Here is a 23130-nt window from a genome sequence, read left to right on the forward strand (position 1 = left end):
CACAGCCTACCAACACAAAAGCTTGAACACGTTATGGCTATTTCTCATAGCTGTGTAATCTGCAGTTTATTCTGCTCTTCCACATTTGTGTGTGTGTGTCTGTGTGTGTGTGAACCAGCTGCTCTATTTCTAGCGTTATGTGCCAAAAACCATTTTCTGATGAAGAAAGATCATAAGGGAAATCATACGTAATTCTATTCAAGAGCACGTTTTGAAATCAGGGATTTTGCTTCCAGAATACAGTATACCTATCAGCTTTACACATTTTCTGTGTTTTCGACTGCAGTGCATGAAAAATGAAGAAGAGCCAATTTATTTAAATCATTAGTCATCACAGTCTTTCAGTGTTGTACTACTTGCTCTTGAATCTCCCCTTCTTTATTTTAGAACTTCACTTGTGTTCCCTCAGACTGGATCCCCCTAAAATCAGGATTTTTTTTTTCCTGAGAAGCACCTAATCCATATGTTGGATGTCAAGAAGTTTCAATCCTTCCCCAATTAAGTATAATAAAACTAAAGAAGAAGTTATAGTGAGATCATTTGTTGTATGCTTCGTTTGTTGCAATAATCTAACCTAAGGATTATTTGATTATATCCAGGGTTGTGGGAGCGCCATCACTTGAGATTTTCAAGAAGAGATTGGACTCCCATCTGTCAGAAGTGGTGTAAGGTCTCCTGCTTGGTCAGGGGGTTGGACTAGATGACCTACAAAGTCCTTTCCAACTCGGATTATCTGTTATCTGAGGGATAGAGGAACCTGTCATGTGAATTATTTTGGTCGTGAAGAGGAGAACTGCATGCATTTATGTCTGCTTCTAGGCAAGCTTCACTGATTGCCAGTTTGCTTCTGGGTTCAGTTGAAGGTGCTGGTTTTAACCCTCAAAGCCCTATATGGAATGGGGCCAAGTTATTTGAGAGACCACCTTTCCCTGGTTATATCTACTTATCTCAACAACTCCAGCAGCAGTTACATTATGGATAACATATGCTAAGGATTTTCATCTCATGGCACCTGCCCTCTGGAACACCATTCTCCTTAATGTGAGATTAGTCCCAACTCTATTAATCTTCCAGGTGTCTCTTAAAATATGTTCCCCCCTAGTCTTGGGGATCCCATAGAAACAGGGAACCTGCAAGATGGTTATACTGAATATAGGATATTGATCCATTCTTCCTCTCTTATTTATAAGTATGTTTTATGGTTTTAATGGTTGTTTAGACTTTTTAACTCTTTGTTCCATTATACACTGCCCAGGAAGGGTCACATTAATGAGATGAATGCTATATAAATTCATTAAATAAATAAAGGTAAGAATTAAATGTTTTGCTGGAACACACCAAAGTCCAGCATTTTGTTTACAAAGTGCATAGGATATAACAGATATATGCGATCAGCAGACCACAAAGAAACATCTTCTTATTGTCATTTCTTTTAAGATTCAAGATGGCTATTTTAAGGAAAAGTTCTATGTAACTGTCATAATGAATAGAGCAATAAAGACCACTAGATTATCGTGCAACATCATTCTGGTTTATTGTTAATAATAATTACACGTATCAAAAAAAAAACACTGATGGAAATGGCTGGACACAGCTTCTTCAGCCCTCATTTAACATACATTGATCTTTGCAGACCCCATCACATGCCTGTCAAAGAAAAATATGTCTGTAGTATTCAGTCACTCACTCACTCACTTATTCATGGGCTTTACGTTGGCTGTCCCGGCAGTGCAAAATAAAAGGAGAAATGATAATTAAAAAGGGTGCACAGATAGATAAATTAGTAATGAAGGGAGAGAGAAGATATGTAATTTTCTCTTCTGCGCCTTCCATTCAAACTTTTACTTCTTCACTCAACAATTTTTGTTCCTAAGCCTCACCTTTCTCCTCCCATACATTCATCAACTTTCTCTCAATCTGCGTTCTTGTTCCATTGATGAGTTGTGCCATTCTTCGAGTAATTTAATTGAGCAAGTCAACCAAGCTTCACAGTTGGGGAGAGAAGATTCCTGTTCAGCAAGATTCCTGTTTAGAAAAATTTTCAATTTTATTTGGACACTTCCATCTTAAGGTCAGACTTTCAGCCAGGGTAGCTACAGAAATTGAATCGTATACTTTTGGTTCCAAAATGTGGATTTATGAACTATTACAGTCCTGAGGCAGGAGCTGGGTTGTGGAGTGGGTGGAGGGCTTGGAGGGCCTCACTGGCTCTCAGCTTTCCTGAGTCAACCCACCTCATTTTTTTATTACCAGCACTACAAATGATTTGCCCCCTGCCTCACGGCCCAAGGTGGAAGGTCATCCTGAGAGACCCAAAAGCTATAGCTCTTTCTTCTTCTCATCAAAAATGAACGCGTCTTTATCCAGGTGTGCAAGCTGAGCGGTAGTGCTCAGATGTTCAGGTGGTGCATAGAAGTAGCCAGGTAAACATCTTCAAACAAATGTACAATGGTTTTGTTTTCCTTAACGTTAACTAAGTTAAGACTTCATCCTAGTTAAAAAATACTATGCAGTGCAGAATGGCAAGTACAGGTTGTCCTCGACTTACAACCATGATAGGGAGAGCAAGATTCATCATTAAGCAATGAGGTCATTAAGTGAATCATCCATGGCTATTAAGCAAGACAGCAGGTGCTTGCAACCTCCTGCTGGCTTTTCCATTGATTGTTGGAATCTGGATGAGAAGATCACAAATGGCAGCCACCTGACTGAAACATCGTTAAGTGTGAGCTGGTTGAAAAGTGCCTAGATCACAATCATATGACCATGGGAACACTGCCACGGTCTTAAGGTTGAGGACCAGCCATAAGTCACTTTTTTCAGCACCATCATAACTTTGAATGATTGCTAAACAAATGGTCATTAAGCGGACTACCTATATTTCTCAAAATGGATGGTAGAATAATATTACTAGTATTATTGCTACTAGTAATAATACTTTTTTGGCTAAAGAATCCAAAGTCATCTGGGGTGGTGGTGGGGAGGAGGAAGGTCAATTTGGCAGCCACAATTGTCCAACTGAAGGGACAGTCCTTCGAGTGTGGTGTTGTGGACACCATCCAGACCTATTGTACCCTCTCCTGTGGCCACCCCTGAAAGCATCGCTTCATTTTTTTTTAACCATTCATGGCTCTGTTCACTTCACTTCATGCCCACTCATCTAAGTCCATATGAGTTGTGAATTCTAAACATGAAATGGATACGATTAAAACCAGAAGCGGAACTTTTCTCCTGATTCCGCTTTGTTCGTCCATTCCCTCCCCCCAGCCCTTGTTCCGCTTACTTACTTTAGCCTGGCAGTCCCACAGGACCACCCCAGCCTGAAGTCAAAGAGAGAGAAAACACAAAATGCCACCACAAAGAACAACTGTCTCTGCACCCCATGCAGAGATAACCTTTCCCTAATTGCTCAATTCCATGCCTTACTAAGTGCTCTTGTTTTAAAACACAGAGAGGCCCATCCCCATTGCCCAGTTACATGCCATATTACTCACACCTAGAGTCATGCTATGTTGAATTGACTTCCTCTTCAATGGCCCCCCTCCCATCCCCGAATACTGATAAGCAGTGTGTAACCTTCCCTGGTCTCCCCCTGAAATATGGTGCTCGTTTTCCTTTAAACATCATAACAAGACAAGATACTTTTACAAAATAAAAAAAGCAGAAAAACAACAACAACCAGACAAAGTTACATCAATGTCCTTCAGCCCAGAGCTGAAGCTTTCAAATGCTGTGTGGTTCATGGTAAGGAGTAAAATAGGTCAATGATGTTAGCCCTTGGTGTTTGAAGGTTCGATGGCCTTTCCTCAAGGAAAGTTTTAGGCTCCTCGCTGACTGACAGGAGCGGCAGGAAAAGTATTGCTTAAGATTCCCATCTAGATTGGACTGCATTTTGCACAATTTGGAGCCATCTAGATGTGGGATACTTTTTCCTAAGCAAAGAGGTTCTGTTTTCAGGGTCAGCACAAAGAGAAGAGCCACATCAAGTGTGAAGATGCTGCGTAACTCCTGAAGGAAGAAACATGCGGCCTTCAAAGCTGTAGGAAAAGGCTGATAGGTCTTTACTGGTCCCTGTTTCTTTTTCCTCGGTGTGTCAGTCATTGGAAGACAAAAAGAGATTCAAGGTCCAGCCGAAGGATTTTAGAACACGGCTTCAAGTCTTGAAATGGATTCTACCTTTTCCTGCACCAGGAAAGAAAGACAAATAAGCTATCGCCGACAGGACTCATCTAGAAAAAGGAAAAGAAAGAATACCAACATAGTTAGCAAATGAGGAAAACAACAACTCCTGAGTTTGCATTCCCCATTTTTGCACTTGTTAAAAAGGCCTTTAGATGGCACTTCAGTATTATCTCTAAGGTTCTTTCTATTCTTCCGGCTGTAGTATTTCTGGTTTTACAAGTATCTCCTCTATTTATAATGGTACAGAGGTTTTTCAGAGGGAGCGAGGGAGGGAGGTCTGGATGAAAATTAGGGTTTCATCTGATCTCAATACTTGTAGTCTGCTGATATTTAAAAAAAAAACACGTTGCCCTGTTTTTGTTGCTACTGCTGGATATAGTTCTAGACATCAGAATCATCACACTGATATTCAAGGACAATCTTTCTTCAGGGTTGTCGAAAGCTCTGGAAATAGATCATATTATTCCTGAACCAAATCTTGAATTCAGCTAAGTGAATGTGCTCTTTTGATCAGCAGAGGCTGATATTTGTGAACCTTTCCAGCTCTAACATACTTGAAAATCCCCGCTGTATGAAGATAAGCAGAGAATTTTTAACCTAGGGAAGCTTTCAAAGTACTACATACAACCTCTGCTATTGCAAGTCGAACAACAGACAGATATGTAAAAACTCCTCAATCTCTATACGGTGGCAATTGTCTACAAGACCTCTTTCCCATAAACATAACAGGTTGGCAGCCCAGTTTACCCCAACTTGCAAGTTACAATTCAAAACCCAGAAAAAAAGAGATAGAATCTGTGTCAAGAGTGATTGTAGAAAGGTCTTTGTAATCCAAGCATTTCTATGGGTATCCCAGATACTCACCTACAATAAGTGGTTTGCTCCTGAGCAGGCCAGGGAGGCCACGATGAAGCAGCAGCAACTCCTCTTCATCTTCTTCCTCATCACCAAGGGGGTTTGTGCTAACCAAAGACTCTGACTCTTCTGGGGGCCCAAACTCCTCCAGTAGCGAACTCTCTGATGGGTATTGGAATGTCCTCTCCAGCTGATTCTCACTGAATGAAATCTTAAGCTGCAGGTAGGAAGAGAAAGAGGGAGATATGGATGGATGGGTGGATAATATTACAAGTCTACAGTTACAGTCACCCCATTGATGTCTGACTATGCAAGATTATGCCTCGGCCCATCTCAAACGTGGTGGGCATGGCGTGGCTGGGTGGATGTGGCAGGGGAAGGATATACTGCTAAATCCCCATTCCCTCCCCACCCCACTAACCTGCTTTCCAGCTCTGTTCTTCTGTGAAGAGCAACAAAAGAAGACCCAGCCAATCAGCTGGGACTTGGGAGGCAGAGAATAGATGGGGGGGTGGGGCCAGTCAGAGGTGGTATTTGCCGGTTTTCCGAACTACTGAAAATTTCCACTACTGGTTCTCCAGAACTGGTCAGAACCTGCTGAATACCACCTCTGCATAACTTTGTCCTTTACTTTTTGAAGGGAGGTTATAGTATACTTCAGTGAGACTCCAGGGGTTAAATCTCTAAGGAGGCGAAAGATGCCTTACAAGAAAACAAAGGCTTAATGAGTTTGAATTGCACTTATGGTACAGTAGCTACATTTAGAGCCATAGGAGAATTACATAGTAAGAGTCCAGGATGGGATCATGGTAGTAGTAATAGTACAGTGCGTCTGGAAAGCCCAGTAAGATTAAAGGAAAGTGTGTAATTGAGTGTATGTGGCCTCTGGAGAACTAAATTAAGGGAAAGGATGCAAGCACGACATCCAATTCAGAGATGGTATTCAGCAGGTTCTGACCAGTTCTGGAGAACCAGTAGCTGGAATTTTGAGTAGTTCGGAGAACCGGCCAATACCGCCTCTGACTGGCCCCGCCCCCATCTCTTCACTGCCTCCTGAGTCCCAGCTGATTGGCTGGGTCTTCTTTTGTTGCCCTGTACAGGAGAATGGAGCTGGAAAGCAGGTTAGTGGGGTGGGAAGGGAATGGGGATTTTGCAGTATCCTTCCCTGCCATGCCCACCAAGCAATGCCACGACCGCAAAACCGGTAGTAAAAAAAATTGAATCCCACCACCGATCCAATTATGTCTATCTTGCAACAAAACACTCTTATCAAAAACGGAGGATATTTGTAGTTCAGAGTTGAAATGAGGAGTCCTTAGTGCTCTCTGAGCTTTGGTTGTTTTCTTGCAGATGTTTCATTATCCAAACTAGGTAGTATCATAGGTGCTAGCATTGATGATGCTACCTAGTAACAAAATGTCTGCAAAAAAACCAGCCAAGCTCAGAGAACACCAACGACCCCTCAAAGCCCTCTTATGTCCTGCTTTTTGAGCTCTTCTCATCCTGAAAAGCTTTACTGTAATTTGCTTGGGTTAAACCGCATAAATACTAATATATATATATTTAAAAAGCTGAAGGACTGCAAGCAAAAAGAGCTGCAGTGTCCTGGGATATGTAAATAAAAAGGTTGCAAACTTTTAGCTAATAAATCTTTCTTCCCCGGCTTCCTAGGATGTCTCCTCACCATCCCAGGTCACACACTACACCCATTTTCCAGCCGATACAGAGTACAAAATAGAGCAGGAGATAATCTTTCAGAAAATAGTATTAAATTGCTCCATAGGCACTCCTATAGCAAGAGGGTATCTCTTGTGTGAGAGAAGAGCTTATTATGGATTGGAGATTTTTAAGAAGAGACTGAAAGGCAACCTCTCAGGGATGGTTTAATTTATTTTCTTGCCCTCTATGCAGAATTAGACTAGATCAGTGATGGCGAACCTTTTTGTTTGTGGTGTGCCGAACGCGTGCGTGTGAGAGAGAGCATGCTGTGTGTCCCGCCCCCCCGCACAGGTGTGCACAACACCCCTGCCCTGCCCCCTTACTTGCACTGCACATGCACGTGCCTCCCAGCTGATTTTTGGCCTCTTTGAGGCTGTTTTTACCCTCCCGAGGCTTGAGGGAAGCCTCGGGAGCCTCGGGAGGCCGAAAAATGGGCCTCCCGGAAATACCAGAAATGCCCATTTTCAGCCTCCGGTGGCCCTCTGGAACTCGGGGGAGGCTGAAAACGGGCCCATTTCAGCACTTCTGGTATTTCTGGGAGGTCCGTTTTTCGGCCTCCCGAGGCTGCAGAGGCTTCCCTCGAGCCTCAGGAGGGTGAAGACAGCGTCAAATGGACTGAAAATCAGCCAGGAGGCACACGCATGCGCAGTGCAGGTAAGTTTGGCTGGGGCTCACATACCCACACAAATGGCTCTGCTTGCCACCTGTGGCACACATGCCATAGGTTCGCCACCACGGGACTAGATGATCCTTGTGGTTCCTTTCATCACCTTTTCCAATTCTATGACCTTAGAATTAGATGTGCTTTTTATCATTCACTAGCTTAATATGCAAGAAAGCCCACCAGTCAAAAATAACAAGAGGAAGAAGAGAGGATGTTCCCCATAAGAATTTCTCAAAGTCATAAGGAATTAGATGGTATATACATTTAATAAATAAATAGTCAAGATGAGCAGATAGGTTGTCTTAACTGATCTCAAGCTAGCCTCCCCCTGCCCGATAATCCTCATTTGGGGTACACATCAATATGTGTACAGTAGTGTGTGCCACATAGCAAAACCACCTGCAAAAGCCACTTTGGTGTAATGGTTAAGGGGCTTGCTTGAAACCAGGAGACACCGAGTTCTAGTCCTGTTTTAGGCATGAAAGCCAGCTCTGTCACCCTGGCTCAGTCTATCTCTCAGCCCAAACTACTCACAGGATTGTTGTTGTGGGAAAAATAGGAAGAGGAAAGTGTATTAGGCAAACTTGTCGCCTTGGGTTATTTATTAAAAATAATAAAGGAGGTATAAACATCAAATACATGAGTAAAACCACGAAGTTACTTTATCAAGGGAGCTTACAATGTTAAGTAAATGCATAGTGGGAAGGGGGGAGAGAGAGAGAGATCAGGGTGGCAAATTGAAAGTTACACCTTCAAATTCTGAGCCAGCTGCCTTATGCTTAGTCAGTCAATTGGTCCATCTAGCTCCCCCTCTTGTAGACCTGTTCTTGAAGCTTCTACAGAGTTTCCCAGATGCTCCTGAAGATCCAGCTTCTCTTTAAAGCTTTCTGACTAAATCTCAGGAGACACAGCTTAATGGGTGCACTCTGTAATAAGCATGCAACCGATTGCAGAATTGATCTTATTTAGAATAAAAGCTATCTAACAGGATGGAAAGTCTGGGTCATAGGGCTTGCCCTGGCCTCGGAGATCAAGGGGCAGTTGAGAAGAACCTACTTGGATGATAACAGCTTATGGAGCAGGGCATTCAGAAACACTGAAGTAACAAAGAGTGACTGTGAGCATGTACAGCAGACATTTCCTGTGTCCCATGAATGCTTTTAATGAATGAGGGTTTGTACTGATAGCAGATTCCATCTTGAGCTCCATTTGTTCTTATCCATGAGATAACTTTTTGTCTAACAAATCATTGTGGCCCTGGGGTTTTTATAGACCTGGAAGAATCTTCTACCACAATACTTCACTGTAGCAAATGAATGAAACAATCTGAAAGAGATTACCAACTATATTAAGACAGCTGAGGTAAGTGCTTAAACTAGACTGTGGCTTCTTAGTAAGATAAAAACTCAGCAACATGAAAAGGTGGGTGGTAGAAAAAAATATATGGAAGAAAATGTTTTGCCCTACAAATCTAATTCCATGAAGGCAAGCATAAGAGGCAATCTGCTAGGTCTAACGGAAGATCCTAGATACAGATAATCAGAGTTGGAAGGGACCTTGTAGGTCATCTAGTCCAACCCCCCACCCAAGCGGGAAACCCTACACTATTTCTGACAAATGGCGATCCAATCTCTTCTTGAAAGTCTCAAGTGATGGTGCTCCCACAACTTCCAAGGGCAAGCTGTTCTGTTGGTTGATTGTTCTCACTGTCAGAAAGTTTCTCCTTATTTCCAGGTTAAATCTCTCCTTGTTCAGTTTCCATCCATTGTTCCTTGTCTGGCCTTCAGGTGCTTTGGAAAATAGCTTGACCCCTTCCTCCCTGTGGCAGCCCCTCAAATATTGGAAGACCGCTATCGTGTCTCCCCTGGTTCTTCTCTTTACTAGACTAGCCAAGCCCAGTTCCTGCAACCATTCATTATATGTTTTAGCCTCCAGTCCCCTAATCATCCTGGTTGCTCTTCTCTGTACTTTTTATAGAGTCTCAACATCTTTTTTATAGTGTGGTGACCAAAACAGGATGCGGTACTCTAGGTGTGGTTTTACTAAGGCTTTATAGAGTGGTATTAGTACTTCCCTTGATCTTGACTGTGTCCCTCTGTTAATACAACTTAGGATTGCTGTTTTTCACCTCTTATGAAAGATGGGCATGAAGATAACAATCTTGTTGGGTTTGCTCCAATATCATTTGCAAAATTGAAAGAAGGTGGGGAAAGTCTCAATCTATGCATCCTTCCCCAACTGAAGATATATGGAGGACAACTTCCAGAATTCTCAGCCTATGTGGCCACAGACCCTGAATTTGAAATACATCTGTTGGCACCACTTGCCACCCAGGGTTGGTATAAGAAAAGGCGCAAAGAAAAATGCAAAGAAAAAGGCATGAACAAGAAACACCAAGCACCTCATTGATATCGCTTTGAAATGTACTCTATAAATGATTCATAGCACAGGTGGAGGTTTGCAAACTCAGGAAGCCTATTTTTAATCGGTAAGCTGGCAGGGATTCACCAAGCCTGCCCAAGAAAGGTGAGGTCTTATCTTCATGCTTCTCTTTCCTGGACTGTCCTTGATTTGCAACCATTTGTTTAATGACCATTTGACATTACAACAGCAGTAAAAAAGTGACTGCTCTTCACAGAACTGTTGTAGTGTGTCCCCATGATCAGAGGTGGTATTCAGCAGGTTCTGACCAGTTCCAGAGAACCGGTAGCAGAAATTTTGAGTAGTTCAGAGAACCGGCAAATCCCACCTCTGACTGGCCCCGCCAACCCCATCTATTCTCTGCCTTCTGAATCCCAGCTGATCAGCTGGGTCTCCTTTTGTTGCCCTGCACAGGAGAATGGAGCTGGAAAGCAGGTTAGTGAGGTGGGGTGGGAATGGAGATTTTGCAGTAACCTTCCCCTGTCACGCCCGCCAAGCCACCCTACCAAGCCAAGCCACCCTACCAAGCCAAGCCACGCCCACAGAACTGGAAGTAAAAAAAAACTGAATCTCACCACTGCCCATGATCATGTGATCAAAATTTGGCTGCTTGGCAACTGGTATGTATTTATTTACAGTTGAGTTCTGACAAGCCAAGTCAATGGAGAAAGCAGATTCACTTAACAACCATGTTACTAATTTAACCACTGCAGTGATTCACTTAACAACTGTGGCAAGAAAGATCGTAAAATGGGGCAAAATAACTCAATAACTCTCTTGCTTAGCAATGGACATTTTGGGATCAACTGTGATCATAAGTCGAGGACTACCTGAAATGATATTAAGGATCCTGCCTTTGCTTCTTCCCCCTTTCAGTGCAGGATCTTCCCAGCCCTGCTGCACAGAGTTCAGAAGAACAGGTGATCTTTGACATTATCTCCTTCCCAAGCAGTTCCCATGGGAATTAATCCAAGTTAATCCCAATTAAGTGAAGTCTATTAATGACAAGGGTAGAGGTGAAGGCGGAGGAGGAAAGGCAGAGATTGGTTTGTAGATCAAGTTGACAGCAGGGGCAATAGAGGCTGATTTCAGACAACAGCAACTTGATCTTCAGATGCCAGCAAAACTATCCAATGGGTATGTCATTAGACCTAGTTTCAAGGTCCTTGTATTTATATGTATGTATATGTATATTTCCTAATCTGATATATAGTCTGCCCTCACTCTTTTTGTAATATTATGCTATCCCTATGTGAAATCCAAAAATTTAGGAAGATCTTTTTATTTGTTCTTTATATGAGTAAAATGCTATTGCTTAAAATGACAGAACGGTCCAAAGAAGCATGAATTCCTCAACAACGGCCTTAATAAAACATAAATCAATCTTCCCAATCTCAGGCCTTTTAGATGTATGGGATGACAACTCTCATGGTCCTCAAGAGATCTGCGTTTCAAACCATGGAGTTAGGGTCCTTGTGGTCCTCTGTTGTGATTTTGAATGTTGCAGTGAGTGAAAAAGCCCTGAAATGATCGACAAACTCAAGGCCCCCTTTGACCGAATGCTTTATTTTCCCATATCTGTCAATAAGGGGCACCTCTTTTCTGGTTGTTCTGCTGTTTTCCCTCACCATCTAATATTCCTTTTCACCATCTAATATCCCATTTACAAAAAATAACAGGTTGACAAAAAGCACTGGATGCTAACTAAAATTAATCAGTTATATATTATATTACTAATTAATAATATAATTTAAAAATAGTGCCAAGTGACACCAATATCAGGAGTACAAGAAGCTGGAGAAGTTCCAGGGCTGAAGCGAGAACTAGATAACCCAAACTGAAGAAGACCAATCTACTCAAAAGGATGAATAACAAGAGTTGGAAGGGACCTTGGAGGTCTTCTAGTCCAACCCCCTGCTCAGGCAGGAGACCCTATACCATTTCAGACAAATGGTTATCCATTCTAAAAACTTCCAGTGTTGGAGCATTCACAACTTCTGGAGGCAAGTTGTTCCACTGATTAATTGTTCTGTCAGGAAATTTCTCCTTAGCTCTAAGTTGCTTTTCTCCTTGGTTAGTTTCTGCCCTCAGGTGCTTTGGAGAATAGCTTGACTCCCTCTTCTTTATAACAGCCCCCGAGATATTGGAATGCTGCTGTCATCTCTCCCCTAGTCCTTCTTTTAATTAAGCTAGACATACCCAATTCCAGCAACCGTTCTTCATATGTTTTAACTTCCAGCCCACTAATCATTTTAGCTGCTTTTCTCTGCACTCTTTTCCCCCTTCTACTCCGTATGGGTGGTGTGTGTATATATGTACAGTATATCTACATATACATGAATGAATGATTCAGTTAATATGCTTCTTACCCTGTCTCCCAAAAACTTACGTCAGAGGAACACTTTTTTTTGCCTTATGTATGGTTAAATTAGGCTCTGAAATAGTCCCACAAGGTAATTGAAGGTACAGAGAAACTGGCTTATGTTCACCTTTTATACCCATTTGAGCAGAAGAAGTCAGCAGAAAAGGGTTTGTACCACATTCCATTTTTAAGTTTTAGTTTTACACACTAGCTCTGTTTGCACAATACCACACTGAACCATGTTTTAATCCAGGGTGTTCTTCAAATGCAGCCTGTGTAGAATGGGGTATGCTTCTCTGTAATCTGCGAACTCAGAAAACTGAAGTAATTGAGCAAACCACTATTTACCCTGAGTAGGCTTTCCGTCTGAACTACCAAGGGCAATTTTAGAAAATGAGTAAAAAGTAAAAATAATCCTAACTGATCTTAAACTACATTAGTTTGGAGAAGGTGGGAGATGAGTTTGGTCCTCAAAGCATCATAACCCCCAATTCCATTCCATTCATCACTCCAGGATCCTTTATGTCAAATTTTCACAACTGATTTGGGATTGGCCTAGCTACTTACTGGATAAAGTAGGTTCTGGCTACCAGACTTATGGAGTTGGAGGAGAAAGGAAAGGTGAGGAGGAGGAGGAGGAAGAGGAGGAAGAAGAGGAAGAGGAAGAGGAAGAGGAAGAGGAAGAGGAAGAAGAAGAAGAAGAAGAAGAAGAAGAAGAAGAAGAAGAAGAAGAAGAAGAAGAAGAAGAAGAAGAAGAAGACGACTCTCATCTGGGTTTTTCCCTTTGCTGTGGTAGCATGTGCAGGAAGGGAGGTTCTGCAAAATTCTCCTCATTTCTCACCAGAGGTAGCGTCAGGCAGCTGTCCTGGCCCTCCCATCCCGACTAAGCGCTTCTGCCCTTATTTAGAGACTGAGTGGGTGACTCAGAGCTGGCACATTCCTTAGGGGAGCAGGCCTGTGGGTGGGGCAGAGCAGATGCTGAGGGCAGGGAGGAGAGAGGGAAGAAGAGATGCTGGTGGAGGAGGAGATGCCCAGTGGCAAAATTGTAAAGCCAGATGTGGAGGGATGGCAAAAAACCAAAATGAAAGTCAGGGTGCTTCATGAGGAGGCAGGGTGCCTGCTCCATACAAGCCTCGCCTCGAAGGACCTGCCTTTGTTGGAGAAACATCTGTAAGATGTCTTCCCCCTCTTCCAATGTGGACCACTAAGTAGCATCCATCCACATTAGGGACCTTCTCTAGCAAGATGTGGAAATCCTGTGATTTGCAAATATATAAAAGACATTTAGGGAGAAGAAAACATACTTCACTAGGGAAGCAACAGTTGAAAACAGCCCAGTTCTATCTTGCTGGGGGTGAGGGATTAACAAAAGAAAAGAAAATACCTCAGAAAGTGATCTAATCAAATTCCTGAACAAAGTCACCTAACACTCTAAGCATTTTCTCAATCACGGCCATCAGTCAAGGACTACCTATATATAAAAGGAACCAAGAACATTTTGTTTGTTTCCAATGAAGCCGTTTTATTTTATAAATGGGAGGCCCTTATTCAATACAAAGGTAGCCCCTAACCCCACTGAAATCCCCAGTTTTATTCATGGAAGGCTGGGATAGTGCATAAATACGTTAATCGTTTTAACTGATCACAATAATGCCAAGTGGGACACAGCTTTCTTCCAACAGAATAGAATAGAATGGAATACTTTATTGGCCAAGTGTGATTGGACACACAAGGAATTTGTCTTGGTGCAAATGCTCTCAGTGTACATAAAAGATACATTTATCAGGAATCAAAAATCATCAGGTACAACACTTAATGATAGTCATAGGGTACAATAAGCAATCAAATCATACTAGGAAACAGTCAATATAAATCGTAAGGATACAAGCAACAAAGGTACAGTCCTATAGTCACAAGTGGGAGGGGACGGGCGATAAGGAGTGATGAGAAGATTAACAGTAATGGTAGTGCACAGTGGCTGAACTGAAGCATAATTTGGTTTAATTAAGAGAATCACCATTTATGGCTCAGCCAGGGGTGTCTGCGAGAGATTCAAAAAAATGAAGATGGTGACTTTTGATCATAAAGGCTTGTCCCTTTTTTACATGTATCATAATGCGTGTAAACAAGGGCGGGGTTTAGATTGTGGATATCCCTGAACACAGGGTTAGCTTACCAACATGCATGTAGTTCTGCTTAGCAGTTGTTCAAAGTTATGACACACACACCCCACAAAAAAACAACTTTGCACCGGTGATGGGATTCAAATTTTTTCAGTACTGGTTCTGTGGGCATGGCAGGGGAAGGTTACTCCAGTCAGAGGTGGTATTTGCCAGTTCTGCAAACTACTCAAAATTTCCGCTCCCGGTTCTCCAGAACTGGTCAGAACCTGCTGAATACCACCTCTGCTTTGCACTGTCCCCCAGATCGCAATTTACTTTAGTTTCTGCATTTCCAATTTCTGGCAAAAAAAACCTTCCATTGAGGACAATGGGTTCACTTAGTGACTGTGGCATTTGCTTAATGACCACTGCAAAAATTGGATCAATCATATGATGACTTAACAACTGGCATGACTCTAATTCCAGGCTCAATTATAGTTGAGGACTACTTATAACTTGGTTAAGGGAATCATGGCTTGTGAACCCAGCCTAGACAATGCTGATTTTTACAGCTGAGTACTTTCTTTTTTATTTCTGATCTCCAAATCTTTCCATCAGGGAACACCACAGGAGAACATGCCAAGTTGCTAACATCAACATACAAAATACAAAGTACAGAAGATGCAGAGGCCCTTATTATGGATCATTCTACATTTCGAAAGTGACATGGCTAGATGTTTTTAAGGGAGTAAAGACTGGAAACTTTATTTTCTCTTTTCTGAGTAGGGAATTTCAAGAATCCCAGAATCCTATATTCTGTTCTTTTGCCCTATTCTTAACTGTTAAATCAAGCCATTTCTGGCACACAATTATGTCCTTTCCTTCCTTCTTCACTAAATGCAGTAACCCACTTCCTGAGTTTTACTTCTGTGTAGAGGCCTCTGCTTCTCTCATTTCCGCCTGCCTGCCCTCATTCCTCCCCCACCCACACCCAAAAAACTAGCAATTTCCTGTTTTCAGAACAACTGCGAAGTGGAGGTAGTGTACAGAAAACAATGTAAATAGCTATGAACTGGATCTTATATGGAGGCAGACCAAACTGCTCATGATTACTTAATAGAAACATAAATATATACACGAGAGTTGTATCTGGTTGTGAGAGCCCGCTTGGCGTAGTGGTTAAGGTATTGGTCTAGAAGCCAGAAGACTGTGAGTTCTAGTCCTGCTTGGGCATGAAAACTGTTTGGGTGATTGTGGATGAGTCATTCTCTCTCAGTCCAACCCACCAGGGTTCCTGTGTTGGTGGGGGAAATAGGAGAATGACTCGTCAGAGAAGGAAAGGAAGGAATATCGGGTATATTTACAGCCTTGAGTTACTTATAAAATAATAGAGTTGGAATAAACATCTAATAAATAAACATCATTGCTCAGACCCAGCCTACTTCATAGGACATGCTCCTACAGTATTTTGTACTGTATTCCGCTAATGTTAATTCTCCCCAAGTCCTGGCCTAAGTAGGCCAGCAATAAGAACTAGCAATCTAGTAAGCAATCCATAATTTTATGGACTAAACCACAACCGAATGGATTCATACAGCAGGCTAAACCATAATTCATAAACCAGAGTAGATGGTTCACCAAATAAAAACCAAAGAAATCGTTTTATAGTTTAATCCCAGAACCTGGCCATGCTGTCCCACCCGCTCCTGGGTGAGTGAACCTATCTCGCTGATAATGTTTAAGATGTCCACTCTTCATTGATACATTGACCAATAGGAGATCCTATTGGCACGTGACCAATTTCATCCTATCGAGACTAATCAAACATCTAGAATTCCATGGCAGTGTTTCTGAACCTTGGCCACTCCAAGATATGTGAACTTCCCCAGCTAGCCTGTCTATCTGGAGAATTCTGGGAGTTGTAGTCCACACATCTTCAAGTGGCCATGGTTCAGAATCACTGCTCTATGGGGTTCAAAGTTTTTAAAAACTTGCATCATGGAGGCATGATGGAATATTAATGATTACATCTTTTTGCTCCGAGAGCTGAAAGGAAAGAGGAGTGCATATATCAACCTGAGAGTTTCATTAGGACTAGGTGAAGATGCAAGATATGGTATAGTGTGTAACATACCACTTCTTTTGTCTGTTTGTTGCACTTTGATTCTTCTGGGTTTTCCCCCCCGTAAATCGTTGATTGGTGTTTATGCATATGTATATGTATTTATGTAAATAGTCCTCAACTTATGACCATAATTGAGCCCAACATTTCTGTTGTTGTGTAAGACAGTTGCTAAATGACTTTTGCTCCATTTATTGCCACAGTTGTTAAATGAATCACACCACTTGCTAAGTTAGTAACACGGTTGTTGCCAAATATGCAGCTGGATAATTTTTTGCTCTAATCCAGCAAGATATTTTTGTATATGATGTCCTTAAATTAAATGAAGAAATAAAATAACACACCAGCTGTCAAACCTCTTGTTGTTACATCCAGGGCCGGCCATAGTCTCTCAAGAAGTGATAAGCGAGGCATAGCTTTTATAAACATATAAACAAATCAGCTGAGTGAGTTTCTCTCTCAACCCAACCCACCTCACAGGGTTGTTGTTGTGAGGAAAATAGGAGAAGGAAGGAATATTAGGTATGTATGGGTGGTTTATAAAAATAATAAAGGCAGGATATGAATAAATAAAATAAATAAATATGGAAATGATCATCTTTCTTGCCCATCTTACCTGTTAAGAGGCAAAGCCAAATGTATACTGTTGGTAAGGCATGCACCCCACATAAATAGATATAGCTTTAAAGCAAACATACCCATACACCAAAGGAAGACCCGAGAATGTGAGCCACATAGAAGCAGAATAAATAAATAAAAAAGAATTGAATAAAATGTTAACTGTGGGACTGTCCTTTTTGTTGACTTCTGGGGATTCAAACACAATTGGGCAGTTGAACAAATGAAGCTGCGATGGGGAAAGAAATAGAACAGGAAAGCAGCGGTTGCAATCCCAACCCAGAGTGCGTAATTGTGCTATTGTCTCTCCCCCACCCACCCTCTGCCTGCCATACCACCCAGGATGTGCTATTTTGCATTTTCTCCATGCTACTTTGTGCAACTCTGCTCACTCAGCCCTAATACATTGTGACGAAAGAATAAACAAAATACCAAGGAGACAGAAGGAAGAAGAGCTACTACCCAGAAGGTAAAATTGCACAACCATGAGTCGGACTGTCATTTCCAAAGGGCAGGAAAACAAGGAGGAAACTAAGAGTTGGAAATCAGCAGATCATCCCTCGGAACCATGAATATCTTTACTCAGCTGGGTTCAGATAACAGATTATACCAGTAGAAACTAAAAAGGAGCAATGTAAAAATTATGGATTTTTTGAAATGACTCTTTATGCTGATGATGATACAAACATGCTATTGCCAATTGAGAAAATACCAAGGTAGAATTATGAAATCAGCTTCACTTCAAAAATACTGGATATGTAGTGTTCCCCATTTTCCCAGACAGGAAGAGATCTGGGGTCTTGCAGCCCAAGAAAGGCTCAGGCAACTACCAGAGAGGGACAAATGATATGAAAAGCACCACATAAGCCCTTCAACCAGACTTGAGATGGTCCAGATTCACAAGAGTTGGGTGGCCCTATAAATCCTTTAAGTCAGGGGTATCAAACTAGATTTCTTCGAGGGCTAGATCAGCACTGTAGTTCTCCCCCGTGGGCCGGTCTGAGGGGGGCATGCAAGACGGGACGGATGCCTCCTGCAGCACCCTGCCAGCCAAAAACAGGATGTGGGGAAGGCCGTGTAAGGGCCCCCATGCCCCATTTTCAGCCTGGATGGCCTCCCCAGCAAAAATAGGGTGGCTGTCCAGGCTGAAAACAGCCCGCCCCCATGCCCCATTTTGGCTGCCAGAGGCACCGTGGGCCGTTCCGTTCCAGGCCGGCCCCAGGGGCCGGGTTTTAGCATCCCGCAGGACGGATCTGGCCTGCGGGCCTTGAGTTTGACACCCCTGCTTTAAATAAAGTAAAATAAATGGCATTCCAGGACCTGCTGATTATGCCGTCTTCTCTCCTTATATTTTTAAAACATTTTAGTCAACAGTTTTTGAGGGTAAATGTATACACCACAATTGGGATCAGAATTTCCACTGCTAAGTTAGGCGATTTTATGACCTTTTTTGCCATGGTTATTAGGCAAAATACTACAGTTGTTCAGTGAACCATGTAGTCATTAAGTGAATCTGACTTCCCCAATGACTTTGCTTGTCAGAAGCCGGGTGGAAAAGTCACAAATGGCAATCACGTAACCCCGGGATACTGTAATTGTTGTAAACACATGCCGGTTATGCAGTGCCCAATTTTTTTATCCTGTGACTGTGAGAATGCTGCAACAGTCATAAGTGTGAGGACCAGTTATAAATCCCCTTTTTTTCAGTGCCATTGCACCTTCCAGCAAGTCACTAAACAAATGGTTGTAAGGACAGAACTATCTGTACAAATGCTCCTTCCTTCCTTCCTTCCTTCCTTCCTTCCTTCCTTCCTTCCTTCCTTCCTTCCTTCCTTCCTTCCTTTTTCTTTCTTCTCCCAGAGTTTTTCTAGAAGAAAATTCTGTCTATTCCCAAATTAAAGTTTTCCACAAAAGTAGGAAACTCAGAATTAGTTACCCTGTTACACCACTGATTCCCATCCCAGAATTTTCTCTCAGCTTCTTTCCCAACATAAATATTTTATACAAGCCATGATGACACCACATGAGCCATGATGTCATCATGCAAATGATATAATTTCAGTAAAAAGGAAATCTCAGGAAACCCACCAGTACATGCCTTGGAAGCAAAGGGAGGAGTGCAAGTGATAGCCTTGTTAGCCATCTGTACCTTTACTTCCTGTGCAGCAAATTAATTCCCTGTTTGCCTCAACAGCTGGATAAGAAGTTAAACAAAATGTGCCGGGGATGAAGAAATACTTCCTTTGTCTGGCCCCAGAGCATTTGAAAGCATGTCATTTCCAAATTATTATTTAACCGAAAGGCTTTCCAGTTTTCTGGGGGGGGCGGAAACGCAGCTCAAAATAGACTTGTGTTTTACCGCTAGATTTGGCGAAATGGGAAAATTTACAACTCTCACTAATAGGGAGAATTTCAACAATCAAGATGAATATATTACCCAGAAGTTTATATTTGTTTCAAACAATTCCAATTAGGCTTGGAAAAGACTATTTTGAAGATTTAAATAAAATTGTGTTGAAATATATATGGCAAGGTAAGAAAGCGAGAATAAAGTTAAAACTTTTGCAAGATGCTAGAATTAGAGGAGGATTTGGTTTGCCTAATTGGGAATTGTACTACCAAGCTACACAAATCTGATGTGGGTTAAGGAATAGATAACACTAAGAAATGCTAGATTGTTGACACTAGAAGGACATGATTTGTTGTTGGGGTGGCATGCTTTTTTATGGTACAAAGGAACTAAAACACAGGGGTATTTTAGAAGACATTATACACGGGTGTCTCTGTGGTTAAACTGGGAGAAGATTAAAAGCCAATGTTATTTGAAAATTCCATTCTGGTTATCAACTATTGAAGCATTCTTGTATCCTATAATATACAAAAAGGAACAAACAGTTAGATATGGTGAAATACTGAATGAAAAGGGTGAACTTAAATCTATGCAAAAACTAGAGGAAAAAGGTATAAAGATGAATTGGTTTTCAAATACCCAAATACATTCAAGGTATGATAAAGATTCTAAAACAGAAGGTTTCTGTGATAAACTGACTGAGTTAGATAAGATTTTGACAGGTACTGATGAAAAGGTGATTAAAAAATTGTATGGATATTTATTAGAAATTAAACTAGAAGAAGAACAAGTTAAAGAAACTATGATTGCTTGGGGGAAGAATTTTGGATATGGGATTGATTGAGAGAAATGGCAAAAATTGTGGTCTCAAAATTATAAAATGACAATGTCAACAGCATATAAAGAAAATTTGTATAAAATGTTTTACAGGTGGCATTTCCCCCCGACAAGAATAGCAAGAATGTTCAAGAATAAATCCGAAAAATGTTGGAAATGTCATCAGACACCTGGCTCATATTACCATATGTGGTGGACTTGTGCGGATGCTGAAAAATACTGGACTAAAATCCACATGTGGTTGGAAAAAATGACGAAAAAACATATAGACTTGAAACCAGAGATATTTTTATTGGGAATTTTACCTGAAATATATAGTAAAGACTTGAAATACCTGATTGTAAATGTATTAACAGCGGCTAAGATTGTATTTGCTAAAAACTGGAAAAATGGGAAAATACCATCACAGGAGGAAATCATTAAGAAAATATTGGAATGTGCTGAAATGAGTAGATTGACATTTGAAATTAGAGGACAAGAGGATAAACAATTTTATAACATTTGGGATCTTTTCTATCAATGGTTAGACAATAAAGTACAGTAATGAAATATGTAGATTTTTAGAAAATAATAAATATATAAAGATGTATTTCTTATTATATCTACAAAATGATTTTAGGATAGATTTGGGATGATAATATGAACTGTTATAAATAAACTAAGTAAATTATGGTTATCTTGTAAAACATGAATGAATAAAAGTATAGACAAATGATTGATTAATAATGATACTAAGGTATTTAATTTTTGATTGACAATATGAGATTATATGTAATGTAATTGTAATTGAAGACTACGAAATGGAAACACAAAACAATTTGTAAACCAACCGGCACACTGTATGTACACCCATGGAAGATAGCTTGATGTTTTTATGTTTTTATGTTTTGTTTGTTTATATTTGTTTTTAAAAACCAATAAAAATGTATATATATATATATATATATATATATATGTGTGTGTGTGTGTGTGTGTGTGTGTGTGTGTGTGTGTGTGTGTATCTTTGGTTATTCGGGTTTTCTCCCACGTAAGCTTGGCAGTATCTAGGCAACGTTTCGATGAAGTCTCATTCATCATCTTCAGGCTTGTGTCTTCGGCTCTGTGCTTCTCAGAGTATATATATATATATACTTGTGTTTTAATAAATTTGAATGTGTGTAAATCAGCCAGCAAAGTTTTTTCCCAGCTGAAACTGAACAGAAGTGCCTCTAAAGATTGGCACTGCAAACAGTTGATAAAAAGTAGTGGTGAAAGATGACAACTCCCAAGCACTCTGATTAACAGTTAATCCCCTCTTTGGCCATAAAATGGGAAAATAAATTGTGCTTTTAAAATAAATTGTGCTTTGCCTCTTTTGATTAGAAAGATATAACCTGGGATGGAACTGAATATAGAGAGGAGCAAAAATATATGTACTGAAGATAGGATAGTCAACAGAAAGAATTAGCAATGAAGTCACTGAGACCTAGCAAATTCTATCTTAAAATTGTTCGAAGGCATTCAGACAAAAATAGCAGGCTACGCTCGATATTTCTCCAAAGAGAAAGCTCTTAAAATGGCCTGCAAAGAGTCCTGGAACATTTTCTAGGACAAGCATGTTGACACTGAAAGATGGCATCAAATGTCTGAGGGGGAATAACAAATTAACAGAGTTGGAAGGGACCTTGGAGGTCTTCTAGTCCAACCCCCCTCCTCAGGCCAGAGACCCTATACTATTTCAGGCAAATGATTGTCCAATCTCTTCTTCAAAGACCTCCAGTATTGGAGCATTCACAACTTTTGGAGGCAAGTAGTTCCACTGATTAATTATTCTAACTGTCCGGAAATTTCTCCTTAGTTCTAGGTTGGTTCTCTCCTTGATTAGTTTCCATCCATTGCTTCTTGAAAAAGGGAGAAACAAGTGATGCTGATAAAAAGTGAAATTTTTAAATTTGTATTTATTTTACAATATTTACACCCTGATGCACTCCTAAAGGATACTGTAGGACTGTGGTGAGTTACACAGAGTCCCCCTGCCCCCACAACTGGATGATCGGATACTGTCACCCAAATGGCTGGATTCAGTAAAATTTGCTTGCTTGCTTGCTTGGTTTATTTATTTTAATTTATTTATTTGTTTATTTAATTTTATTTATTTATATTTTACAAATAACTCAAGGCGGTGAGCATATCCAACACACCTTCCTCCTCCTGTTTTCCCTACAATAACACTCCTGAGGGATGATTTGGGCTGAGAGAGATCGGCCTACAATCACCCAGCTGGCTTTCATTGCTAAGGTGGGACTAGAACTCCTAGTCTCCTGGTGATTGGCCCAAAGTCACCCAGCCGACTTTCATGGCTAAGGTGGGACTTGAACTTACCTATTCCTGCTTTCTATCTCGGTGCCTTCGGCACTAGACCGAATTGGCTCTCCTTTAGGGGAAAAATTGTGTTGGATGGTTTAGAGTTCAGTGCATTATGATGAAATCGTATTATGGGAAATCAGGCCATCACATTCAGCCATAAAATTAGATTCGTTTGGTGAAGGTGTATTAAAAATAGACTTGTCTTTAATTAAACTCAGTTTAGCCTATTATTTGAACTATAAAATTATAGGTTTTAATTCAGATTTGACTGTTTCATGTTTCTGTGAGAGACTCACTATAGGGGAGACAACCATCAAGGACATTTGTGAAGACGAGGCCTCCCAAAAGCGATGGCCATAATTCTATGAACAAAGCCTCTGGTTTTTCATGTTTTCTTGAAGAGCCTACGTTCTTGTAAGTAAGGAGAAATTTTTCAGCCTACATCAGTCATCATAATCAATTACCTTAGGGTAAAAGTGATTTAGCTTTGCAAACAGATAAAAATCAAATAGAAATAATTGAATACAAATTATTAATTATGTATAAAGAAGA

The 23130-nt window shown here is 40.9% G+C and overlaps 1 protein-coding gene across 3 annotated transcripts in view; it reads right to left on the minus strand.

Moving 5' to 3' along the window:
- Positions 1-1509: 1509 nt before the first annotated feature.
- The window catches only part of PPP1R18 (protein phosphatase 1 regulatory subunit 18), a 40694-nt gene continuing 19073 nt past the window's right edge, over positions 1510-23130 (minus strand). For all 3 annotated transcript variants that reach the window (XM_026720744.2, XM_087923429.1, XM_087923428.1), the window contains exons 3-4: positions 5047-5254; positions 1510-4229 (exon numbers count right to left, since the gene is read on the minus strand). In XM_026720744.2, coding sequence (XP_026576529.2) covers positions 4210-4229; positions 5047-5254 — 228 coding nt within the window. In that variant the 3' untranslated portion in view covers positions 1510-4209. The remainder of the gene's footprint in view (positions 4230-5046; positions 5255-23130) is intronic.

Source organism: Pseudonaja textilis, chromosome 2 (genome assembly GCF_049901715.1).
Source record: "Pseudonaja textilis isolate UNSWEBS1 chromosome 2, rPseTex1.2, whole genome shotgun sequence".
Taxonomy (NCBI): domain Eukaryota; kingdom Metazoa; phylum Chordata; class Lepidosauria; order Squamata; family Elapidae; genus Pseudonaja; species Pseudonaja textilis.